Source organism: Rhinolophus hipposideros (genome assembly GCF_964194185.1).
Source record: "Rhinolophus hipposideros genome assembly, chromosome: 4".
Taxonomy (NCBI): Eukaryota; Metazoa; Chordata; class Mammalia; order Chiroptera; family Rhinolophidae; genus Rhinolophus; species Rhinolophus hipposideros.
This window is the reverse complement of record NC_138050.1, coordinates 65,365,483-65,386,120: the sequence shown is the minus strand read 5'-3', so window position 1 is coordinate 65,386,120 and position 20,638 is coordinate 65,365,483. Positions and strand designations below refer to the sequence as shown.

The window sequence follows — 20,638 nt, the reverse complement described above, 5'->3', positions numbered from 1 at the left end:
CCAGTGCTGGGCAGTTTAGACCCTGAGTGAATGTCCAAAGGCAGATCTGGGAGAATATAACAGTGATGCTATCATTTTGGAGTTTACTCTTCTAATCTCCAAACAGGGATGTTTCACCCAACAGGGGTGGCACCCAATGCCATTGCCTAGGCGTGGTGCTGCAGACATGCCCCCACAGAAACTCCATTCTTCCCCGGCCTCATCCACCTCTCAACAGATGGGATTTTTAGGTACTGACCGCACCTGGATTTGTAGATCTTAAACAAAATGCCTTTGGTTACCATGTTTTCTGAACACTAGTTCAATTCCAGTAGTAAGGGATATTTCTATTTATTGATAAATTGTTTAGCTGAGAGCAAAATTAGTCAAATTAGTATTTGTACATTAAACGGGGAAAAATCCTACGTGCTGATGTTTTCTGTACTTTGCTCCTGCGGTTTGCTAAGTCAAAACGATAAAATTTTACATGATTACCATTAAAAGTCAGAAGGAATTTAAAATGTTATATTCTCAGTATTTATGCAGCTGTTTTTCCCACCATTGTTTTCCAATATTCTGAAACCACCTAAGGGCTTTGCTACAGTCATGACTGTGTCGCTGACTTTGGCTGCTAGTTGGCCATGGACTCTACAACTATCGAGGGCTAAAAGTAAAAAGAGGTACCGAGAGACAGCCTAGAGTTGTGGTGCTGCCATTGACAGAGATACATCCCTTGCCCCGATTGCACAGAGATAATTTGTTGGCCAGTATCTGGGATATAAAAGGAATTACACAGAAGCGTAGGCTGAAGAAAAGCTCTGGGCCCTGTCTGCTCCAGGACATGGGGGCGTGCAAAGGTCAAGCGATGCCAAGAATGGCTTGGCCACAGCTTAGAAGAGTCGTAAGGCCTTTGCTTGCAGGCGTTGAATTCACATGCTGATTGATCCGGATTCACCCTCAACCTTGATGACAAGTTCCTTTTGGTGACTGAGGTTCCCCAGGGACGTCCGATTAAACATTTCCCTCGGTCCTCAAATTTACTTTATATGTTGGTGCTTGTTTTGGAAAACCATTTATGAAAACTTAGAAAAACCTGTGGTAAGAAAGACTCTTACAGGGCTGGGGCTGGCTGATGGAAGCAAGAGAAAGAATGTAGAATGGACAGGAAAAATAACAATAATATATGTAAAGGTGGAATTAATCACTTGAAAGCCAACAACAGCTGAAGAGTTCAGTTAGAGCACCTATTGCTTACCAATATCAACAAAACAAAACTTTCTAGAGATCAGCACTTCCTTTAATTAAAAATGTTGAAGCATACGCAAGCAGATGGCCAATGCACAACAGCCCACACATATGATCTGTTCTATCAAACATACAATATACCACTTATGGTAAGCAAATAATTGTAGCGTAAAGCAAACAGGAAAAAAACAAAAACAAAAGCAGAATTTCTGTGTTGGAAAGGACTTGCTCATCTAGTAAAGGACCTCCTCATTTTTCACATGAGGACATCAAAACTAGAGAGGTAAAAGCAACTTCCGCTACGGCCGCCAAGTTACCCCTGCGGAGCCTGGACCAGCCTGTCTCTCTCCATCACTTTGTTCTTTGCATCAAACTATGGAAAGCAGGAAACCTGGACTAAATTCCAGCCCTGTCACAAATTAAACTCAGTGACTTGGAGTAAGCTCCTAATCCCCCTATTTCAAATTTCTGAATAATAACATGGCCTCTAAGGTCGCTCCTGGCCCTCACATTCTAACATCCTATAAAAACAGCAAGGTCGCTCCTGGCCCTCACATTCTAACATCCTATAAACAGCAAGATCAAGTACCTTTCTACATAACTATCAAAAAAGAAGGATGCAGAAATTGTCTCATATGAGTTACTTCTGAGTTTGCAAATCACTGCCTGAGGCATTCGCTGCACAGGCATTACCTGCAAAGTGTTAGCACAAGCTGAGGAATTTACTGGTGAAAATGAATCTGCTGCCAGCATGCTGACTCCTCCGAGGCACTGGAAGGATGTGGTCAGTTTCTGTAATGGTGTATTGGACACTGAGATGTTTGGGGTGATCCTTGGCCCTATTGTACCTCCCACTAGAGCTGTCTGAACCCATGAAGGATGGTCAAGGTTATTTTCTTTCTCGCCCTGGTTTCCCAAATGTGGCAACAACCAGTGGTGGTGTAGAAGAACTCTAAAGGAAACATGGACAGAATGACATAGTGGGTGGAACCTGGAACCAAAGTGGTGATGGTGGATGAATCAGGATTCCTCTTGGAACTTAGCGGACTCGTTTTTTAAATGAATGTGAACTGTATGAGCTGAGGCTCTGGTTCCAAAATATTGGAGCTTTTCTATGAACCTCCTGACACATTTCATAGATTCTTTAGATAATAAGATATTTTGTGTTGCAGATATCAATAAATGATATGTAAGAAAGAGAAAGCATGTTACTTGAAAGTAAAATGAAAATACAAATCATGCAGATAGTATAGATATGCCTGACTTAGTCACTTCTCAATTTGTAGCTTTGTTTAAAAATTTTGGGGAAAAGTCTAGAGAATACAGAAGTTATAAGAAATGTTAAGACTTTACATATTAGAATATATCATTTTATTTCTCCTAACTAAAGTGACAAAGCCAGAGCCCATATAAATAATAACAATTTGTTTTCTCCTAAAGACATGGTATATGGTAAATTAGCATTATTACAAAGAAGAAAATTATGATAAACTGATTCAAATATAATTGTTTCAGGAACCACAAATTTAGCATTAGAAAATACTATTAATGTAAAAAAATTTCATAAGCTTCAAAAATTAATAGAAAATAAGTTTTAGAACTGCCAGATAAAATGAGTAAGCAATAATAATTTTAATTATCTCCCCAAACCAGTAACAGCTCCCAAATTCCACAAAAACATATTATTCTGCACATAAATATTCCATAGTCAGAGATTAAAAATTATGCTTTCCTTTCTATTTCAATAATTTTCAAAGTGGGCACTTCACCCATTCATTTCACAGATTCAAGTTATGAGAAATAACTACAGTGACCGGACACACGACACGTGTATGTTGACTGTCATCTAATCAGAAAATGTCTGCATTGACATAAAGGCTTAAATTTTTTTTCAAGTTCCCTGACACAGGAAATTTCTTATTCATATGTTAAGAATATAATAAAGCAGGGCACAAACATAACAGCATATTAGGGGAGTAAGATGACAAAATACTATGTAGATTGAAAATATAATCCAAACATAAACATCTTCCTAATTTTGATATAGTGTGATAAAAACTATATCGTATTTTCAAGGCTTGGCTTTTATCTAAATATAATCTACGCAGGTATAAACCCTGATCAAGCCCTTTGTTACCTTTTTCTTCCTCTGAAAGTTCTTCTATTGGTTCCAGTATGTGCGATGAGAATGCCTGTTCTATTAATGAGGAAAAATAAGAATAGTACAAATAGGACAACAGCAAAGTAAAATTAGTTTACTTTCAAACAATTTTGAAAGCTATAGTTCCATACTGTTTTAATCATGTGTAAAATAGCAAGAATTTACTGGGAAAAAAATACTGAGGCAGTCGGCTAATGCTGCTCACTCTTTCATGGTATCTTCTCTTTCCATTAACTCCACTCTCAGGAAAATATATTTTTAAATAATTAAGTTAAAGTTCGTCACTCATCAACCTTGTGCCCGATATTCTTTTAATGCACAAGGACACAACTGCAAAAGATCTTTTTCACTTATCCTTATACATACTTTCCTTATAAAATGTTTTGATCAGGTGACTAAATAGAAAATTACTAAGAAGATTTCAATTCCCAAAGATAAAAACATTAAAAAAGTCCCCGGGTCCCTGGGGTTCCTACTTCTTGATAGCCCCAAGGTCTTCAAATGTTAGGACCAGGATCGCACAGGATAAGGACAGGTGGCCCTAGGATCAGCAGCAGAACTGAGACCCATTCTTAAACATCGCCATGTCATTCAACCACGTTTCAGACCTAGTTCTGCTCCTGGAGAGTCACCAGGGCATGGCTGCAGACAGATGAAGATGGGCTTTTCCCCGTTCCACCCCAGAACAGTGGCAGGGGAGAGGTGGCCTCTGGGTGACTTCCTAGGGAAAGGTTACTGTGTAGACACAAGGAAACCTGAGGGTAGCATTGGATAAAGCCAAACACCATCCTGTCAACAAAGAGAAAGTTCATTCATGGGGGAAATCAGGTTTTGGCTAAAGGTGTAACCTTGGCAGTCAGGCATTAGACACGGAATGAAATGCAATCAGGAGGTCTGGCTTAGGAGGTGCATAGTTCACTAATCTTTAGCTTGGAGACTGACACAGGGCAACCCCAGAGAGCTCTCCACGGGTCCCCACAGGGCAGACGTCATTTCATTCTACCACCAGACCCCAGAGTAGGTGACAGGCAAGGATAACAATGGACGACAATTACTGAGTGCTCACCTGGTTGGCAGGCACAGATATAAGTGTTTTGCATGTATTAGTTCAGATTTAATACCTCCTACATTGAAGGTCTGGCTTTTAATTTATTAAAGGGTATTTCTGGTACTCTATTTTAGGCATATACAAATATACAGACAAACACACACACAGAGGGTGCCAAAAATATATATATATACACATTTTAAGAAAGAAAAAAACTATTAAAATTGTAATACTCATATATACCGATAATGAAAGATGAATACAAGTCACGTTTGACTTCTGCAATTACAAGAGATGCTCAAAGTGGTTACCATCGGCGTAATTTTAATACAGTTTTTACCTTTCTTAAAATATTTATATACAAGTAAATATATATGTTGTATTTGGATATATATATAAACAGGGTTTTATAGCTTGGCCAGCAACCTTAGTCAACATATCTAATATTGGCTATATAGGAGAAATGCATTTTAAATTATTTTCCACTGAACTTTTGGATCACAGTCTATTAGTAAGTAGGAGTCCACTTTGATTTTAAACAGGAACACGGCCCCGCTAAGGAGCATTTAAGTCCATCCATGTACCACAACTGCTGGACACCAAACATGTGCTTCCAAAATTGTTACTCGGCATTAAGATGTAAAGTTCTACACACAGACTATTTCAGTAGTTTGAACTGCTGAAAATTGAACTTTTAGGATGATAATTAATTTCAGGTGTTTTAAGTCACATGGTTTTTATTTTATTGTAATTTATGAAAATGACAAAAATGAGGTTGTGTGGAAAAGTTCTATAAAACCTCAAAAAATCATCCTATGCATATTTATTATCATTATAGTACAGGGATAATCTTGTGATTTATTTCTCTTGAGTCAGGATAAACTGTGAAAATTCTGACTTTTCCCGCTGTGGTGCATAGGGCAGGGTCCTGGGGGAGGGGTAGATCCCCGAACCCGTGCTCCTATACTATAGAGGCTAAAGCAGTGAGGTCAACCAGACCGCAGCTCCCCAAACAAGCAGGCTGATGTCCCCAGTGTGGAAGGAAAGGCCTGCCATTCCCATGCTTTCTAACACACAGGCCCAGCTCTCCCAAAGTCCCAGCTCCTGTCCTGAGCTGAGGTCACCAAGATGAGAGATGAAACACTCGGAGGCTTGAGTCTCCCCCTGAACTTGCTGAATGCTTCCAGCAAAATCCTTCTATCAGTTTCCTACCATTACCTCCATAAGAAAAACTCTCAGCTCTCTACTCGGCTCTTTCTCCCACCAGCTGACTTTGTTGGACTTCCTCACCCCTTACTCTTAAAGCTAACTTTCGCCAGTGCCTCTTCCATGGCTCCTGCTCCAAAGGCCCTGCCTCGTTCGACCTTTCCATGGCCTTCCGAAGTAGCCATAATTCTCCCCATTTGGCAGGTGAGGAAAGCATATGGTTTCATGAGTCGACTGTGAATCCAGACTGCCCGCTTTCAAAGTCCAGGGTGTTGGTCACGATGCCATGACGCCTCTCAACTGGCCCTTGCTGGGTTTATCTTCCGGATTCGATGAATAGTAATGCCGTCCACCCAATATCTGAGCTCATCATGTTCTGCCCCTTCCCTTGCCCTTGTCCCCCAATCCCTTGTCCAGCCTTTCCACCAATTCCAATGAACAGCTGTTATATCCACTCCCTCGTTTCATCACCACACCCTGATTCTGAGGTGAGGAATCTCACATAGACTATTACTAACATCCCAACTGGTCTCCCCAGCTCTGATTTTTTTGAACATGCTCTGGTCAGGCTAAGCTGCCAAAGCCCAGATCTCCAATCCAGCTGTGCTCAACCTCAGGGTATTCAGCAGCCACAAGATGCCACAGGAACAGCCCCAAGCAGATACAGTCAACCCAATGGTTGCCAGGGACAGTCTCAACCAACCTTATTTCCTTCAAATCTCTTCTGCATACTCTGTGCCCAGCCAAATAATTAATCGGCACCATTCATATCTAGCACTTTCCTCCTACCTCTTTCTTCTACTTTTTGCTTCATCTCAGCTGAAGGCAGCAGCCTCCCTGCACCCCACACACCCTTTCCTGGGGCACTCCACATCTGACAATTGATCAGCTCAATCCATGAAAATTCTAAAGTGCTATCCCAGCTCTAAAGCGCCTGGTAAGATATGCAGAGGGCTCCACTGCAGCTAAATCCCCTTCTGCCCAATCCTGCTTCTCTCGTGGGTGTTGTCTGAAACCCTGCCCAACAAACCTCCCATCTGCAAATCTCTACCTGAGCCTGTCTCCCTGGAAACCCAACCTAAAACGATGAGTTATCATGATATCTTTCATGGTAAAGAACCTCATCAAGCTTTGAGATGGGACAAAAGGAAAGACAGAGAGGTAATCGGGCTAATTCATGTCATGCAATACATGACTAACCCTCCCTGCGCCCTCACCCCCAGCCATGGCTGGGGGTGTGGGGGCAGGTCAGTGAGCCCCAAACAAGCCTCCTCCTTGCTCCTGCTCATTGAGATGCTCACAAATTAGCTTTGATCCCAATTTAAGGGCTGCAGGCCCGGTGCCAGGTCTGGTGAGCATTTAAAACTAGCATTTCAATCCCAGAAGATACCAGCAAGAGGGCCTGGCTGATTCATGTGGTCCTGGCCCAATCAGGGCAGGGTCCATGGGAAACACATTGCTTTCGAACCAACAGATTTGTCAGGAGCCTTGAAGTAACCCCGGACAGGGTAGCGTAGATACTGTGTGTGTCCTTTAGCAGGCACCAAACATAAGGCACCAAACAAAACAACGAAAAGGGAGACCTTGTCTAATGTCATACAGAAAGCTAACTGGAGCAAAGTAGAAAGAAAAGAAAAAGAGACCAAAGTTGAAATACAAAAAGAGAAGTAGCCAGCAATGCTTTACAAAACTCAACCCCCAAAAAGGAGGCAACACAGAAATTTTAGACCTGACATAAAATAATATGAATAGAGAATAATGCCAGAGAAAACTATCTTGTATATTCAATATTACAGCAAATTTAGATAAGTCCAACATACATTTTATCTGTACTGGTACAAAGGTTAAAAAAAAAGCAAAACACCTCCATGTTCTAAACATTTATAAATAAAAACATCCACTATGTGGAGAATTTATGCATTACGTATTGTGAACTTATGTTCAAGGGATCTGATCCACCTGAAATGATCTTAGAAAAAAAATTATGGGGCAATACATACTTCATGAGTAATTCAGTGAGTAAAATGGATAATTACAAGTGAGTGACAGAGAGAACAGCCATCATATACAGACCACAATATTTATGAAAACAAAAAGTTCAACTTGACTGACCATGGATTTAAGTTTAGTTAGAAGACTTAAAACAAATGTGAATAAAGTAATCATTAGGTATAACAGGAAAAAGATGGTCCCCCTCCCATCTTAATTCTTTTATAATCTACAGCAGACCATAGGAAAACAACATATTTTAAAAAATTACAAAAAGTATAAGCACCTTAATTGGATAAAAGTGAAATACGGCCACAAATATTCCCCCTATCTACTAGAAGAAGTTAATCACGATTATCACCCCGATGGCCTACTCCAACAACTGAATCCTGGCAGCAATTTCATCCAGTGGTTCCTACTTTTTTCCTTTGGTTTCCATCACATGTCTTTTCTAGGTTTTCCCATCAATCGCTGAAACTGTTTGTTTTAAAAAGGTGACTTGCTGCCACATTGAAAGTTATAAAAACAATCACATATGCCCTGTGGCATGTGCTGGTTGGCCAGTCTAGTAGAAAATCACCCTCTTACCCAATACCTACCACTTTCCACCAAAAATCATAAACAATCAAAGTACTTCTCAAAGTTAAAATCTCTTCTCGTGAGTCAAGCAACGTGTACATTTTATACAGTATGACTTTGGGGGGTATATTTAGTTTACACTATTACATAGGAAGACTGAAGTTTTATTAACTATTTTGCATTCACTAAAATGTTTTCTGTTTTGCATAATTACCCCCACAGAAGAGCACTTTCAGTTAATAAGTTATCTAACTCAGGGTGGAAACTACACATAAAAGTCTGAGACTTTGCTGAAACTTACCATGTGCCACTGTTAGACTTGACTTAGCATCCAAAGTCTGTGGGGCTGGAGCATTCACTGAAACAGCATAGAAAAAAAAAATCTCTTAGGGTTCCCTAATTAAAGTGTAAGCATCTGGAAAAGATGATAACCAAATACTCCTCAAATTAGTCAAGATATATACAGACCATAAGGTATGGCTGTTTCAAATGATAAAGATATTACCAACTAACCGAAACCAATTTTTTTTTTATTGGGGTGACAATTGTTAGTAAATTTACATAGATTTCAGGTGTACAATTCTGTATTACATCGTCTATAAATCCCATTGTGTGTTCACCACCTAGAGTCAGTTCTCCTTCCATCACCATATATTTGATCCCCTTTACCCTCATCACCCACCCCCCACCCCCTTACCCTCTGGTAACCACTAAATTATTGTCTGTGTCTATGAGTTTTTGTGAAACCAATTTTTTAATAATAGCTTTATTGAAATATAATTCACCCTTTTAAAATATATAATTCACTGGGTTTTAGTATATTCACAGAGTTGTGTGAAAAGGAGCAGAGTTTGCCACCCCAAAATATGCCCCTTTGGGATACTGATTATTTTAGGCTGGTTAATTTTAAGAAACAGCAAACCAGAGAGAACCTCTGAAAACCCAGTAGAAGTTACTGGGTTTGGAAAACTACAGGCCATGGGACATACCAGCCCACCACCTGTTTTTATCGGAACACAATATTATTCTAATATTATGCCACATATAATTAAAGTATAAACAATAATAATCGAGTGCCCTTTAACCTTTCCATCCTTCTCTGAAAGGATGAAGTGCCCTTAACCTTTCCATCCTTCTCCGAAAATAAGTTTTCTTTATGTCATAAGATATAAGTCTAGCTTCTACTCTCCCCTTCGCCCTACTCTTGGCACTTAAACTACCCTCCCCTCCTCAGCTCCTCTCAACTGCTTCGGCTTCCTAAAGCAACCTCAAGAGGCATCTGAGAAGACTGAGCGGTTAAAACCATTAGCATTTTCCTGTCAATTGTGCCAAATTCCCAAACATGCTCATCGATTTGCCTTCACCATTGCACCGTCCTGGGACCATATGCCAAGTGTTGCTTGGTGCCCAGCTCAGTCCAGGCCCTCCCCCCACACACTAGTACTCAGATCCCTGTTCACACACATGCCCTCTCTTGCGCAGGATCACCTGCTCCTTTATTTCTTAAATTTCACCGCTTTCCTAAATGGATACAAAAATATCTCAGCTATTTAACTATTATTAAGAAAACAATCTGTCCATTTCTAAACTGTACAGATTATGCCTTTTTGGATGACAGCCACATCCTGACAGCTCTGCGAGACAGCTGTGCTGAGCTGAACTCAAGTGACTGCACATCAGTCCAGAGCCTGCAGTACTGAAAGTCCTGGTGATGCCAAAACGTGGGGGCCACCAGTCATGTCTCCACACAATGTATTATTATGGGAAACCCGAAAGTACAAACCGGAGCAATGCCAAAGAAGTTGTAGTCATCCCTTTATTAGGCAAACTGCAAAATACTAGGTATAGCTAACATAAATCAGAACCACGTCACATGGATATTTACAATCTTAGGTTTTAGAACTAGGTCAAAGCCAGGAATCAAAACAGATCACAATATAACACACTGGGAGATCTATAAACAGATCTCCAAACACACTGGGTTTTCAAAGAAACGTCTCCAAAAATAATAAGCAGAAGTTATATATTGGTTTAGCACTTTAAAAATATCTTTTAGAACCCTGAGCTAAATTACAGAAACGTACCAGGTATAGCTGGGCCAGTTGACTTAGATTCAAAAATTTGCCAGGTTGAAGGATTCCCTGAAATAACAAAAAGATGAATTAATGACAAAAATCACAAGCTAGCGCTTATCCTAATTTCCCCGCCCCCCCCAGAAAACAATAAACAAAATTGAACAACATATAATAACTCATCCAATAAAGATGTTTAATAGAAATCCTTACAAAGCTAACTTTTTCTAAAAATCACTTAGTGAAATATTTATCCTAAGTAAATATACAGGTATTCCTCTATCTGATCTGACTATGCTAAGAGAAGTTATAGGCAACCATGGTCCTTCCCAACCCTTTCTGTCAAAACAAGAGGGAAATGAGTGTGTAGATTAATGTACCTCTTGTGGCACCCTGAAACAGAGGCAACCCAGCTCGTATACCCATTACCAACCCCCACTTAGTAGCTCTCAAATAGACACAGACGCCTTAACAGCCTGCGACGTGCAGGAACCAAGAGCGGATCCCTTGAAACGAGACCAGGCAGGAGGCAAGCTTTATGCTTCACTGTGAGAGTGTACATCTGGTCCCAGTCTCCCTTCTAGACTAGCTCTTGAATGATACGGAAATGGGTGGCTATCATTGCTACAGTCAGTAGGTTGTATAATACCGTCACTACATATAGAACAAACCTTTAACCCCAACACACAATTAAGAATAATGCCTCAAGGCCCTATAGTATTTTAGAATAATTGAGTTTAATATCAATAACAATAGCTAACACGAATGAATGTTTAATAGGTGTACTTTTCACATGCCCTCCCATGAAATCCTTGTAACAATAAAGTAGTTACTATTAATAGTCCAACTTTAGAGCTGAAGAAACTGAGGCAGAGACTCACAAAGCTCCAAAGTGCCAAAGATGCGAGTGGAGCGCAGTCTGTCTCTGGACCCTGTGCTTTTAATTATAACCCCACCTACTGCACACGTGTCCCGAGATAAATGATTACTGCACATATTACTGTGCATAACAATATTCTGATAAAAAGTAGAGGAGACCATTCAATAATAGTTTAGGTATTTAAAATTCTTCAACTTTCTGGGACATGGTAACAGATCTCCCAAATTAAAATAACGAGAGGAATGCCATCTTAACACCCGTAAAACATTGGGGCCCCACATTCTTCTGATGCCCAGCAAATGGTTAGGGAGGACCGCCTTGCTTCCAGCACTGGGATCCTGGTCCACTTACCTTTGGGTTCAATGACACTGTTTAATGGTTTACTGGTAAACTCTTTAATCTGCAAAGAAAAACAGTTTTCTAGCGAGACGATACATGTTTGAAATTAGAGAGGGACCTACTGGATAATGGACAGATACTGGACTTAGTAAATGAACTTTTTCAATAAATCCTCCAAAACACAAGAGGACACATGCACTTTAAAGACAAGGAGGCAAAAGTTTTATGAAAGCAGCACCTGGACTGGGCTGCTTCTCCAAGTAATTACCAAAAGAAATTCTTCTCTAACTTCAAATTTTTTCCTGAATTCTAATGGAATAAATCTGCTCTACACTATTTTAATATACCTTTTAAAATTATATGATTGGATTTACTTTTTAAAACAACCACAGGGGAAAAAAATACTCCATCTTCTTTATCTTACCCAACTTACAAATGTTCTAAAATAAAAGCACATGTCCTTAGATAAATTGTGGTGCTTAAAGAAAAACAGTGACACTATGTAGCCCCAAATACCTGTTGTCTCTGAGTGATAATCAGTTCATTCTGTTCCTGGAGTCTCTGCCCTAGCTCCTCTATCCTTTTCTTGTAGAAAACATTACTTGCATTTAGATCATCTATCATTGAGGTGCGAAGTTTCTCTATATGTGACAGGAGCTGGAAAAAAAAAATTCAGAAAGGTATCAGTCTACACCCTGCACGTAAAATGTCTTCTTCAGTCTATACGAACATGCCCTGCTTTCTTTGCTGACACATGAAGTCATTGAGTCAATCTTTGAGCACTGAGTACCATGACCCGGCTATACAAGGGGCTTCCTTTCTGTTCCCAGCGAGCTCAGACAGACAGCACTGATGAGGTGAAGAGCTGAGTAAACTTGAGCACATTACATGAAATAACAGGGATTGGTAGTGATAAATGATCAAGGCTTCTGCTCGCATGCAGAGCGGCTCTGACCCCATGCAGTCGGGTCCTTCACAGGTCCACATGTGTCATCCCAGCTCGAATGTGCAATCCATGGGCCAGAGAGCCCCTGTTAATTATTTTTACGTGTCCAGCAACTAGCACAATCTCTGGCCCTTACGAGGTTCTCAATAAATATTTACTGAAAAAAGGAAGGTGAAGGAGGGAGGGTAGAGGAAAAAGGGAGGGAGAAAGAGAAGAAAAGTAGGAAGGAAGGAAGGAAGGAAGGAAGGGAGGGAGGGAGGGAGGGAGGGAGGGAGGGAGGGAGGGAGGGAGGAAGGAATGGTTGAAGGAAGAGAAAGAAAGGGAGAGATGTAGAGGACAGAGAGATCCAAAGATTCATAGAGATTCATCTTTAGAGTCTCAATGTCAGGAAGGATCACATATTGGATAAGAAGAATTCAAGAAGAATTTTTTTTTCAATAATTTAGGGAAAGATTCTTGAAGTGATTTCAGTAGTTGCTTAAACAGAGAGGGGGGAAACTTGGTAATTGGGGCTAAGGACATTCCAAAACCTATGGCCCGGACGTAGAGACAGGGATGTGCCTCTGAAATAGAGGTGGGGCTGGGGGGGAACGTTGCCTGTGAGGAGTACAAAGAGGGTCTAGAGCAGCACTTCCTAACTTGCTCGATTTTTTTAAAACAAACACCATGTGCTAGAGGCTGGGTTAGGAAGCACTTCACCTTGTTGAATCCACACCACCACCTTTAGGGTACAGATTTTGACCCCATGGTACAGATGGGGAAACTCAAGTCTAGAGAGATAAAGTAGCTGGCCCAAACTCAGAGCTGGAGGGAGAAGAGCTCAGATTGAACTTTCATGTCTGGCTTCAAGGTCAGTGCTCCCCACTGTAGTGTGCATGTCATGGAAGATGTTAATAAATACGTGCACACAATCAATCAGCCCCCAAAACTTTAAGAAATAGATCACCAACTCAAAAAGTAACGGCAATGGACCTCCAATGGCCAAATCCAGACCACTGACAACACCAAATGCTGGTGAGGATGTGCAGCAGCAGGAACTCTCAGTCACTGCTGGTGGGAACGCAGAACGGTGCAGCCACTCTGGGAGACAGTTGGGCAGTTTCTTACAAAACTAAGCAGACACTTACCATATGACGCAGCAATAGAGCTCCTTGGTCTTTACCCAAAGGAGTTGAAAACTTTACGTCCCCACAAAAACCTGCACATGGATGTTTATAGCAGCTTCACTCATAATTGCCAAAATTTGGAAGCAGCCAAAGTCCTTCAGTAGGTGAATGGATAAATAAACAGTGGTCCATCCAGACAATAGAATATTATTCAGTGCTAAAAGGAAATAAGCTATCAAGCCACGAAAAGACTTAGAGGAACTTTAAATGGCTATTACTAGATGGAAGAAGCCAATCTGAAATGGCATCTTGTATTATTCCAGCTAGATGACATTGTGGAAAAGGAAAAGTACAGAAACAGTAAAAAGATCAGGGGTTGAGGGGAGGGAGGGTTGACTAGGCAGAGCACAGAGAACTTTTAGGGCAGTGAAACTATTCTGTATGACACTATAATGGTGGATACTTGTCATTACACATTTGTCCAAACTTACAGAATGTATGACACCAACAGTGAACCCTAAAGTAACCTTTGTACTTTGGATGATAGATAATGGTGTGTCAACGTAAATTCATCGATTGTAACAAATGGACCCCTGTGGTGTGGGATGTTGACAGTGGGGGTGGGGGTGCTTATAAAGTGTGGGGGCAGTGGATTTGGGGAACTCTCTGTACTTTCTGCTGAGTTTTGCTGTGAACCTAAAACTGCTCCAATATAGTCCAGTTACATTAAAAACAGATAATGACAACAAAAAGTTAATGTCAATCAATAGACTTCAGAGTCCCCCCTCTGAAGTGCTCTGTGCTTATGAGGTGAGACAAGCACTGGGTTGAACCAAGTTAAAAAGGTTTCCTGAGTGAGGACTAAAAAGAACCTTTCATATCCCACTGAATACTAAGAATTTCTCCCAAGGAGACATTGTCAAGAACCTTTCCTACATTTTTACAGACGACTGGAAGAGTGCCCCCAAAGTAGTTTGGGAAACACTGAGCTGGAAAATAGAAGGAAAAACCAGTAAAGATCCCCAGGGTTTTGGGTGGAGGTTTAGGATCAACATTATGTGGAGGCATTCCAGGCCCCAAGAAAGAGAACATAGGAAAATAAAGAATTGAGAATTGGAAATGAGAATTAACCAGAAAACTACAGAAAAAAGTGTACTAAGAGAGGAATGTGATATCTAAGCAAGAGATAGACAGAAATTATTTCAAAAAGTTTGCAGCTCTCGAGCCCATGTTACGACCTTCTACCATTTCAAGTTCTGTGCTTTTTTTTTTTTCTATCAGTCCACATCACCCCATCCTCCATTCCTTTCATTACGTGACCATTCTACAACCTCCCAAGCTCTAAAGAGTCTTATGTTGGGTCAAAAGGGTATGCCATCGTGTATCTGTGACTCCCTTTGAACTCCTACCAATGTTATTTAAAAACAAAACAAAACAAAAAAAGACTGCCAAGAAACTCGGTAAAGCAATAAAAAGTTGGCAAACATAACTTCCCTTAAACAGAGAAACACAATATGTGCATTGTAGGAACAGTAGGCACCAATCAAGTGGAATAATTAATAGTTAGGTCTCAGGCAGAGATTACTAAACCTGATTGAATTCGTCCCTCTGTTAGGTTTTAAGAGAAGTGAAGGAAGCAGCAAGCAGCTTTTGAACAAACAAAACCAACAGACAAGGGAGCAGCGTAGCCTAGCGGTGGCACAAAGACCCCACACACTCACCATCCGTGGGGCGCGGCGCCCCACCCAGAACCAGGAAGGCCTCTCCTTCTTCCTAACCACACACATTGGTCTTTCCCTCGATCACAGCTTGCAGTGGCCAAGTGAAACTTGGCAACTTGCATTCTATTCCAGCCAGAAGATCCACTGAAAGTCCCACAACTGCCTAGAATACAACAAGGGGCTTTAAAAGAGCAAGGATGAAACACGCCTGAATTAATAAGGAATCCTGAATTCTCTCTCTAAATGTCAATGCTGGAAGATGCCTTGAACAATAAGAGTAGGATCTTCAAATTATCTAAGAGCAGTGGTTCACCCATGGATCCAAAACAGAATTGTCTAGATTTTTTTTAACCCCCAAAATATGCATGTCCTTGAGTTACCTACGGAATGAAAATCTGAAGTTGTAGAGTTGCGTGTGTGTATTTGGGAAGAGCCTCAGGTCATTCTGGTTAGGAACTATTACCTTGGATCATCTCAAAGGAAAGCGAGGACTTTCTTACAGAAAAGCAACCATTCTCTAAGTTGTCACTGCCTATTCTTATTCTCCTCCCCAGTTGGCCAAGTGCCTAATGCGTGACAGGTAAGCCAGGCAGTGAGGCAGATAAGCAGGACCCTGAGGTTAAGAGGACATAGGTTCAAATACCATGCTCAGACTCTTTCAACCCGGCACTTTCTTTTGAATCCTACAATCAGCATTTCTCATCCACAGAAACATGGTTGAGTGATCCCTTTGTTGGACATCTTGCAACCTTCCCCATTCATTCAGCAAATAGTTAATGAGTGTCAATCACATATTTGGCACATTACGATGAAGAACCAAATAGAGTCCCTCCTTCATAGGGCTAGTGATCTAATTAGAGAGACAGACTATAAACAAGTAAACAAGTAAGCAAAATACGATTTAAAATAGTGGTCAGAGCTATAGTCACGCAGTGGTGAGAGTAAATGGAGGGGACTACCTACTTGGATAGAGCAGTCACAGGTGACATATAAAGCAAGGCCAGAGGAGGGTGTGGGAAGTAGAAATCTAAAGTGGCTCAAGTTTGCACTCCCAGAGTACAGGTCCTGTTGAATCCCTTTCCCCCTGGGCATTACAAACCCTATGTTTGTGCCCTCCCCCCAGAATTCAGGTTGAAGCCCTAACCTCCAGTGTGATATTAGGAGATGCGGCCTTTGGGATGTTATTAGGTTTAGATGAAGTCATGAAGGTAGGGTCTTTGTGATGGAATCAGGGCCCTAATCAGAAGAGACCAGAGCTCTTGTGCCTCTCTCTCTCTCTCCCCCCCCCCCACACACACACCCCTTCCACGTGAGGGTACAGCGGGAAGATGAGAAGGTGGCTGTCTGAAAGAGGGCTCGCACTAGGAACTGAACTGGCTAACACCCACAATCCCAGCCACCAGAACCGTGAGAAATAAGTGTCTGTTGTTGAAACCACCCTGCTTATGGTCCTTTGTTATGGCAGCCTGAGCAGATTAACACAGGGGATACAGAAGCTACAAAACACAGGCAACTTAAAGGGAAAAAATAAACCATTTTTACTAAAAAAAAGGATCTCAAATAAATCTACTTTAGATGTTTTGCACTAGTGTAAAATCACTTTAACACTTAAATTTCTAGTGCATTCAGCTGAAAGGGAATCAGTGTTATAATTAAATTTGTTTTCATTAAAATGATTTTAATGTGAACAATCCCTGCCTTTATTTAAAAATTATCTGGATTGTCACTCTGTGTGAAAAAATTAGAAACATATATTCAACAATGAAGAAATGATTAAATAACGTATGATACATCTATAAGATCATCAGGCAGCCATTAAAAATCATGATTTTGAAGAATATTTTAAAATATAGGAAAATGTGATATACTAAGTGAAAAGTATATGAAGTTATAGATATAAAGCATAATTCAAAATTTGTAAGATTGTATGTATGTGTTTCTATACTTATAGAAATACAACATTTATAGCACAGAAAACAAACTAAAAGAAATTATAACAAAGCAGTAGCAGTAGTTATCTTTGGTATTGGAATTATAAGTAATTTAATTTTTGTTACACGGGTATTACCCTACAAATTTTATTAAGTGAACAAATACTACCTTAATTATAAAGAAACACAAATATTCTTTGCAAAAATGACCTACATATAGGCCATTGGTTTATTTTTTTCAAATACAGTTGACATATTAAATCATATTAGTTTCAGGTGTACAACATACTGATTAGACAGTTATATACCTTACAAAGTGATCACCCTGATAAGTTTAGTACCCATCCGACAACATACATAGTTACTATAATAATATTGACTATATTTCCTATGCTGTACTTTAGATCCCCATGACTATTTTGTAACTGCCACTTTGTACTTCTTAATTCCTCTCCTTTTTCACCCAACTCTCCCAAACACCCTCCCATCTGGCAACCATTAGTTTGTTCTTTGTATCTACAAGTTTGCTTCTGTGTTATTTGTTTACTTTGTTTTTCAGATTGCACATATAAGTGAAATCACATGGTATTTGCCTTGCTCAGTCTGATGTATTTCACTTAGCATAACACACTCCAGGTCCATCTAGGTTGATGCAAATGGCGAGATTCCATTCTTTTTTATGGCTGAGTAATATTCCATTGCATGTACTACATACCACTTCTTCTTTATCCAGTCGTCTCTCAATGGACACTTAGGTTGTTTCCATATCTTGGCCACTGTAAATAATGCTGCAATGAATATAGGGATGGTTTCCTAATCTTACCTGACCCTTCTCTTTCTTGTGTTCTTGATGAAGAGCTTGAACTCGAGCTGTCCATTTGCTTTCCTATGAAACGGCAAAACAAAAATAATGTATGTGCAACTGTAACAATGAAGTCTACTCAAAATGGAAGCTTGCTTTTTAGTGGGTGCCTATGAAACCTGACTATCTTTTTGGCGAAATGTTAGCAGACATGTTCTAGAATACATACAGTTAAAAATGTTGAAACACATTTGCTCTTGGTTTTCATCTTATTCTCTATGACACACCACAAGGGCAACAGCAGAAAACAGAATGCCGTGTTCTGGGAACCATGAGCTGTTTTTGGGCTGCCGAGAGTGTCACGGTAACACCGAGAAAGGTGGGGGATGACACAGGGTCTGGATCCTCAGGGACTGTGGATGCTGCTTATGGATTCTACACTTTGTTCGGTGAAAAACAGGGAGCCACTGAAGGGTTTTAGGCAGGACAGTGACATGGTCAGCCTGGCTGCGACGTGGAAGGTGGATTTTTGGGAGGGAGGCAAGACGTAAGGAGCAAAGCAAGCAGCAGTGGCAGTCGTCTGTATTCAAAACCACACTTTTAAAAATGATGCATTATTGCTTTTCAAAAAAATCCTGAATTCATAAGCTTTAACCTCTATTTGTTTCCTTGTAAAACACAAGGTTCCCCCAAACCAGTGTGGCCAAAATAGCCAGTGTGACGACTGCGCTAATTACAGAGGTACACTGCCAAATGCTTGTAATTATGTTTGATAAAGGTAAAAGATTGTCAGTTCACCAATATACAGTTTCCCTGAAAATAAGACCATCAGCTCTAATGCATCTTTTGGAGCAAAATTTAATGTAAGACCCAGTATATTATATTATATTATATTATATTATATTATATTTTATTATATTATATTATATTATATTATATTATATTACATTACATTACATTACATTACATTACATTACATTACATTATGCTATCTGAGACCTGGTCCTATATTATATTAAAATAACACTGGGTCTTGTATTAACTTTTGCTCCAAAAGACGCATTAGAGCTGATGGTTCGGCTAGGTCTTATTTTCGGGGAAACATGGTAGTTGTATGTATATTTAAGCTCTGAAAAGAAAGTTAGTGCTTCAGTATGCCTTTGGAAAGTGAGACCTACATCCAAAATATGAAAAATAAATATTGAAGTAATACTAACCAATTTGAAAAGATACTATCTTAGGGGAAAATGAAACAATTTTGCTAACTGTTCTGTATCCACATCTACTAGTCAATCAACAAGCAGCTAATGAACACCTATTAGGAATTATACATGTATTAGGAGATAAGAAAAAAAGAATTAGCCACTTTCACAGTCGCTGAAAAAGACGTACACTTTTTCTGTAGATGATGCTAGCTGTACATTAATTACTTCACTAAGAAAAACTAGGCCTAGACCACAGTTATTGCCCACTGTCACATACCTGACTGTCAAGAAGTTGCATCACATTTTGGAAATCCTGGGGATACTGAGGACGTTCTTCTTTAAGCTCACGTGCACCTTTTAATGTGCCTATGTTGGACTTGATCTGCATATTGGACTTCTGGATTTCTGACAATTGCTGTAAAATGAGATGCAAAATCACTGGTACGAATGTTTATGCTTTCATAAGACTGAAACAGAGAATAAAACTGGGGAGCATGTTTTAAATCTGACTATCCTATTGGTTGCTCATTGCGCTTCTCCTGCTTCTCCTGTCGACTGATTTTCCTTTTTGTTCCTTCAAATCAAAAGAACATACACAGGGCGAAAAAGAGAAAGGAAAACCTAACTTTCTAATCTAGACAATGGGTCTTAAAAATTTTGATGGGCATGTGACAGTTGCCAGAAACAGAGGAAATGGGCACAGCCGGTTCTCAAGATAACTTAGTGATGTGGCCATCATCACCTGGGGCCGCATCCATGAACCCATTAGGTACGCAATGTTTTAATTTTATCCTTTGTCAGTCCCAAAGTAACTAGCAGTAAACACCCTCAGAAATTCACATTCACAGAACGTAATACTGTGTGTTAACTTCAAAAACAAAACAGTAGAGGAACATAGTTCCCCGCTGTTTTAGTCTGGGCTGCACATAGCGACTTCCTTTCAAAGAGTACAGTAGGAAATGTACTCAGAGGTAACGCTTTGGTGGAGAAACCTGACAAACACTCCCTCAGCCAGGCGGTCAAGGTCAACATCAACAGCCATAAATCATGTAGACAGTATATACCCTCAATATGATATGATGAAAATTGCAATTTAACTCTGAGGTCTGCCTCTCAAAAACCCTCAAGTCCAGTCTGACCACGAGAAGAGTATCAGATCAGTTCCAACAGAGGGTCATCCTGCAGTGTACATGGCAAGGACTCCTCAACATTGTCCAGGTCATCAAAAACAAGTCTGACTGTCACACACAAGAGGAGACTAAAAAGACATGACAACTAAATGTAATATGGCATCCTGGATAGGATCCTGGAGCAGAAAAAGGACATTAGGTAAACACTAAAGGAATCAGAATGAAGGGACTTTAATTAATACACTAATGTATCAATGTGGGTTCATTAATTGTAACAAATGTACTAATTTCAGATGTCA

The 20,638-nt window shown here is 40.1% G+C and overlaps 1 protein-coding gene across 3 annotated transcripts in view; it reads right to left on the bottom strand.

Moving 5' to 3' along the window:
- DZIP1 (DAZ interacting zinc finger protein 1) overlaps nucleotides 1-20,638 on the bottom strand; it is a 52,001-nt gene that overhangs the window by 11,682 nt on the left and 19,681 nt on the right. For 2 of the 3 annotated variants that reach the window (XM_081046352.1, XM_081046353.1), the window contains exons 9-15: nucleotides 19,487-19,624; nucleotides 18,026-18,088; nucleotides 12,015-12,155; nucleotides 11,511-11,559; nucleotides 10,292-10,348; nucleotides 8,509-8,565; nucleotides 3,362-3,421 (exon numbers count right to left, since the gene is read on the bottom strand). In XM_081046352.1, coding sequence (XP_080902478.1) covers nucleotides 3,362-3,421; nucleotides 8,509-8,565; nucleotides 10,292-10,348; nucleotides 11,511-11,559; nucleotides 12,015-12,155; nucleotides 18,026-18,088; nucleotides 19,487-19,624 — 565 coding nt within the window. The remainder of the gene's footprint in view (nucleotides 1-3,361; nucleotides 3,422-8,508; nucleotides 8,566-10,291; nucleotides 10,349-11,510; nucleotides 11,560-12,014; nucleotides 12,156-18,025; nucleotides 18,089-19,486; nucleotides 19,625-20,638) is intronic. The other variant, XM_081046354.1, reaches the window with a different exon arrangement.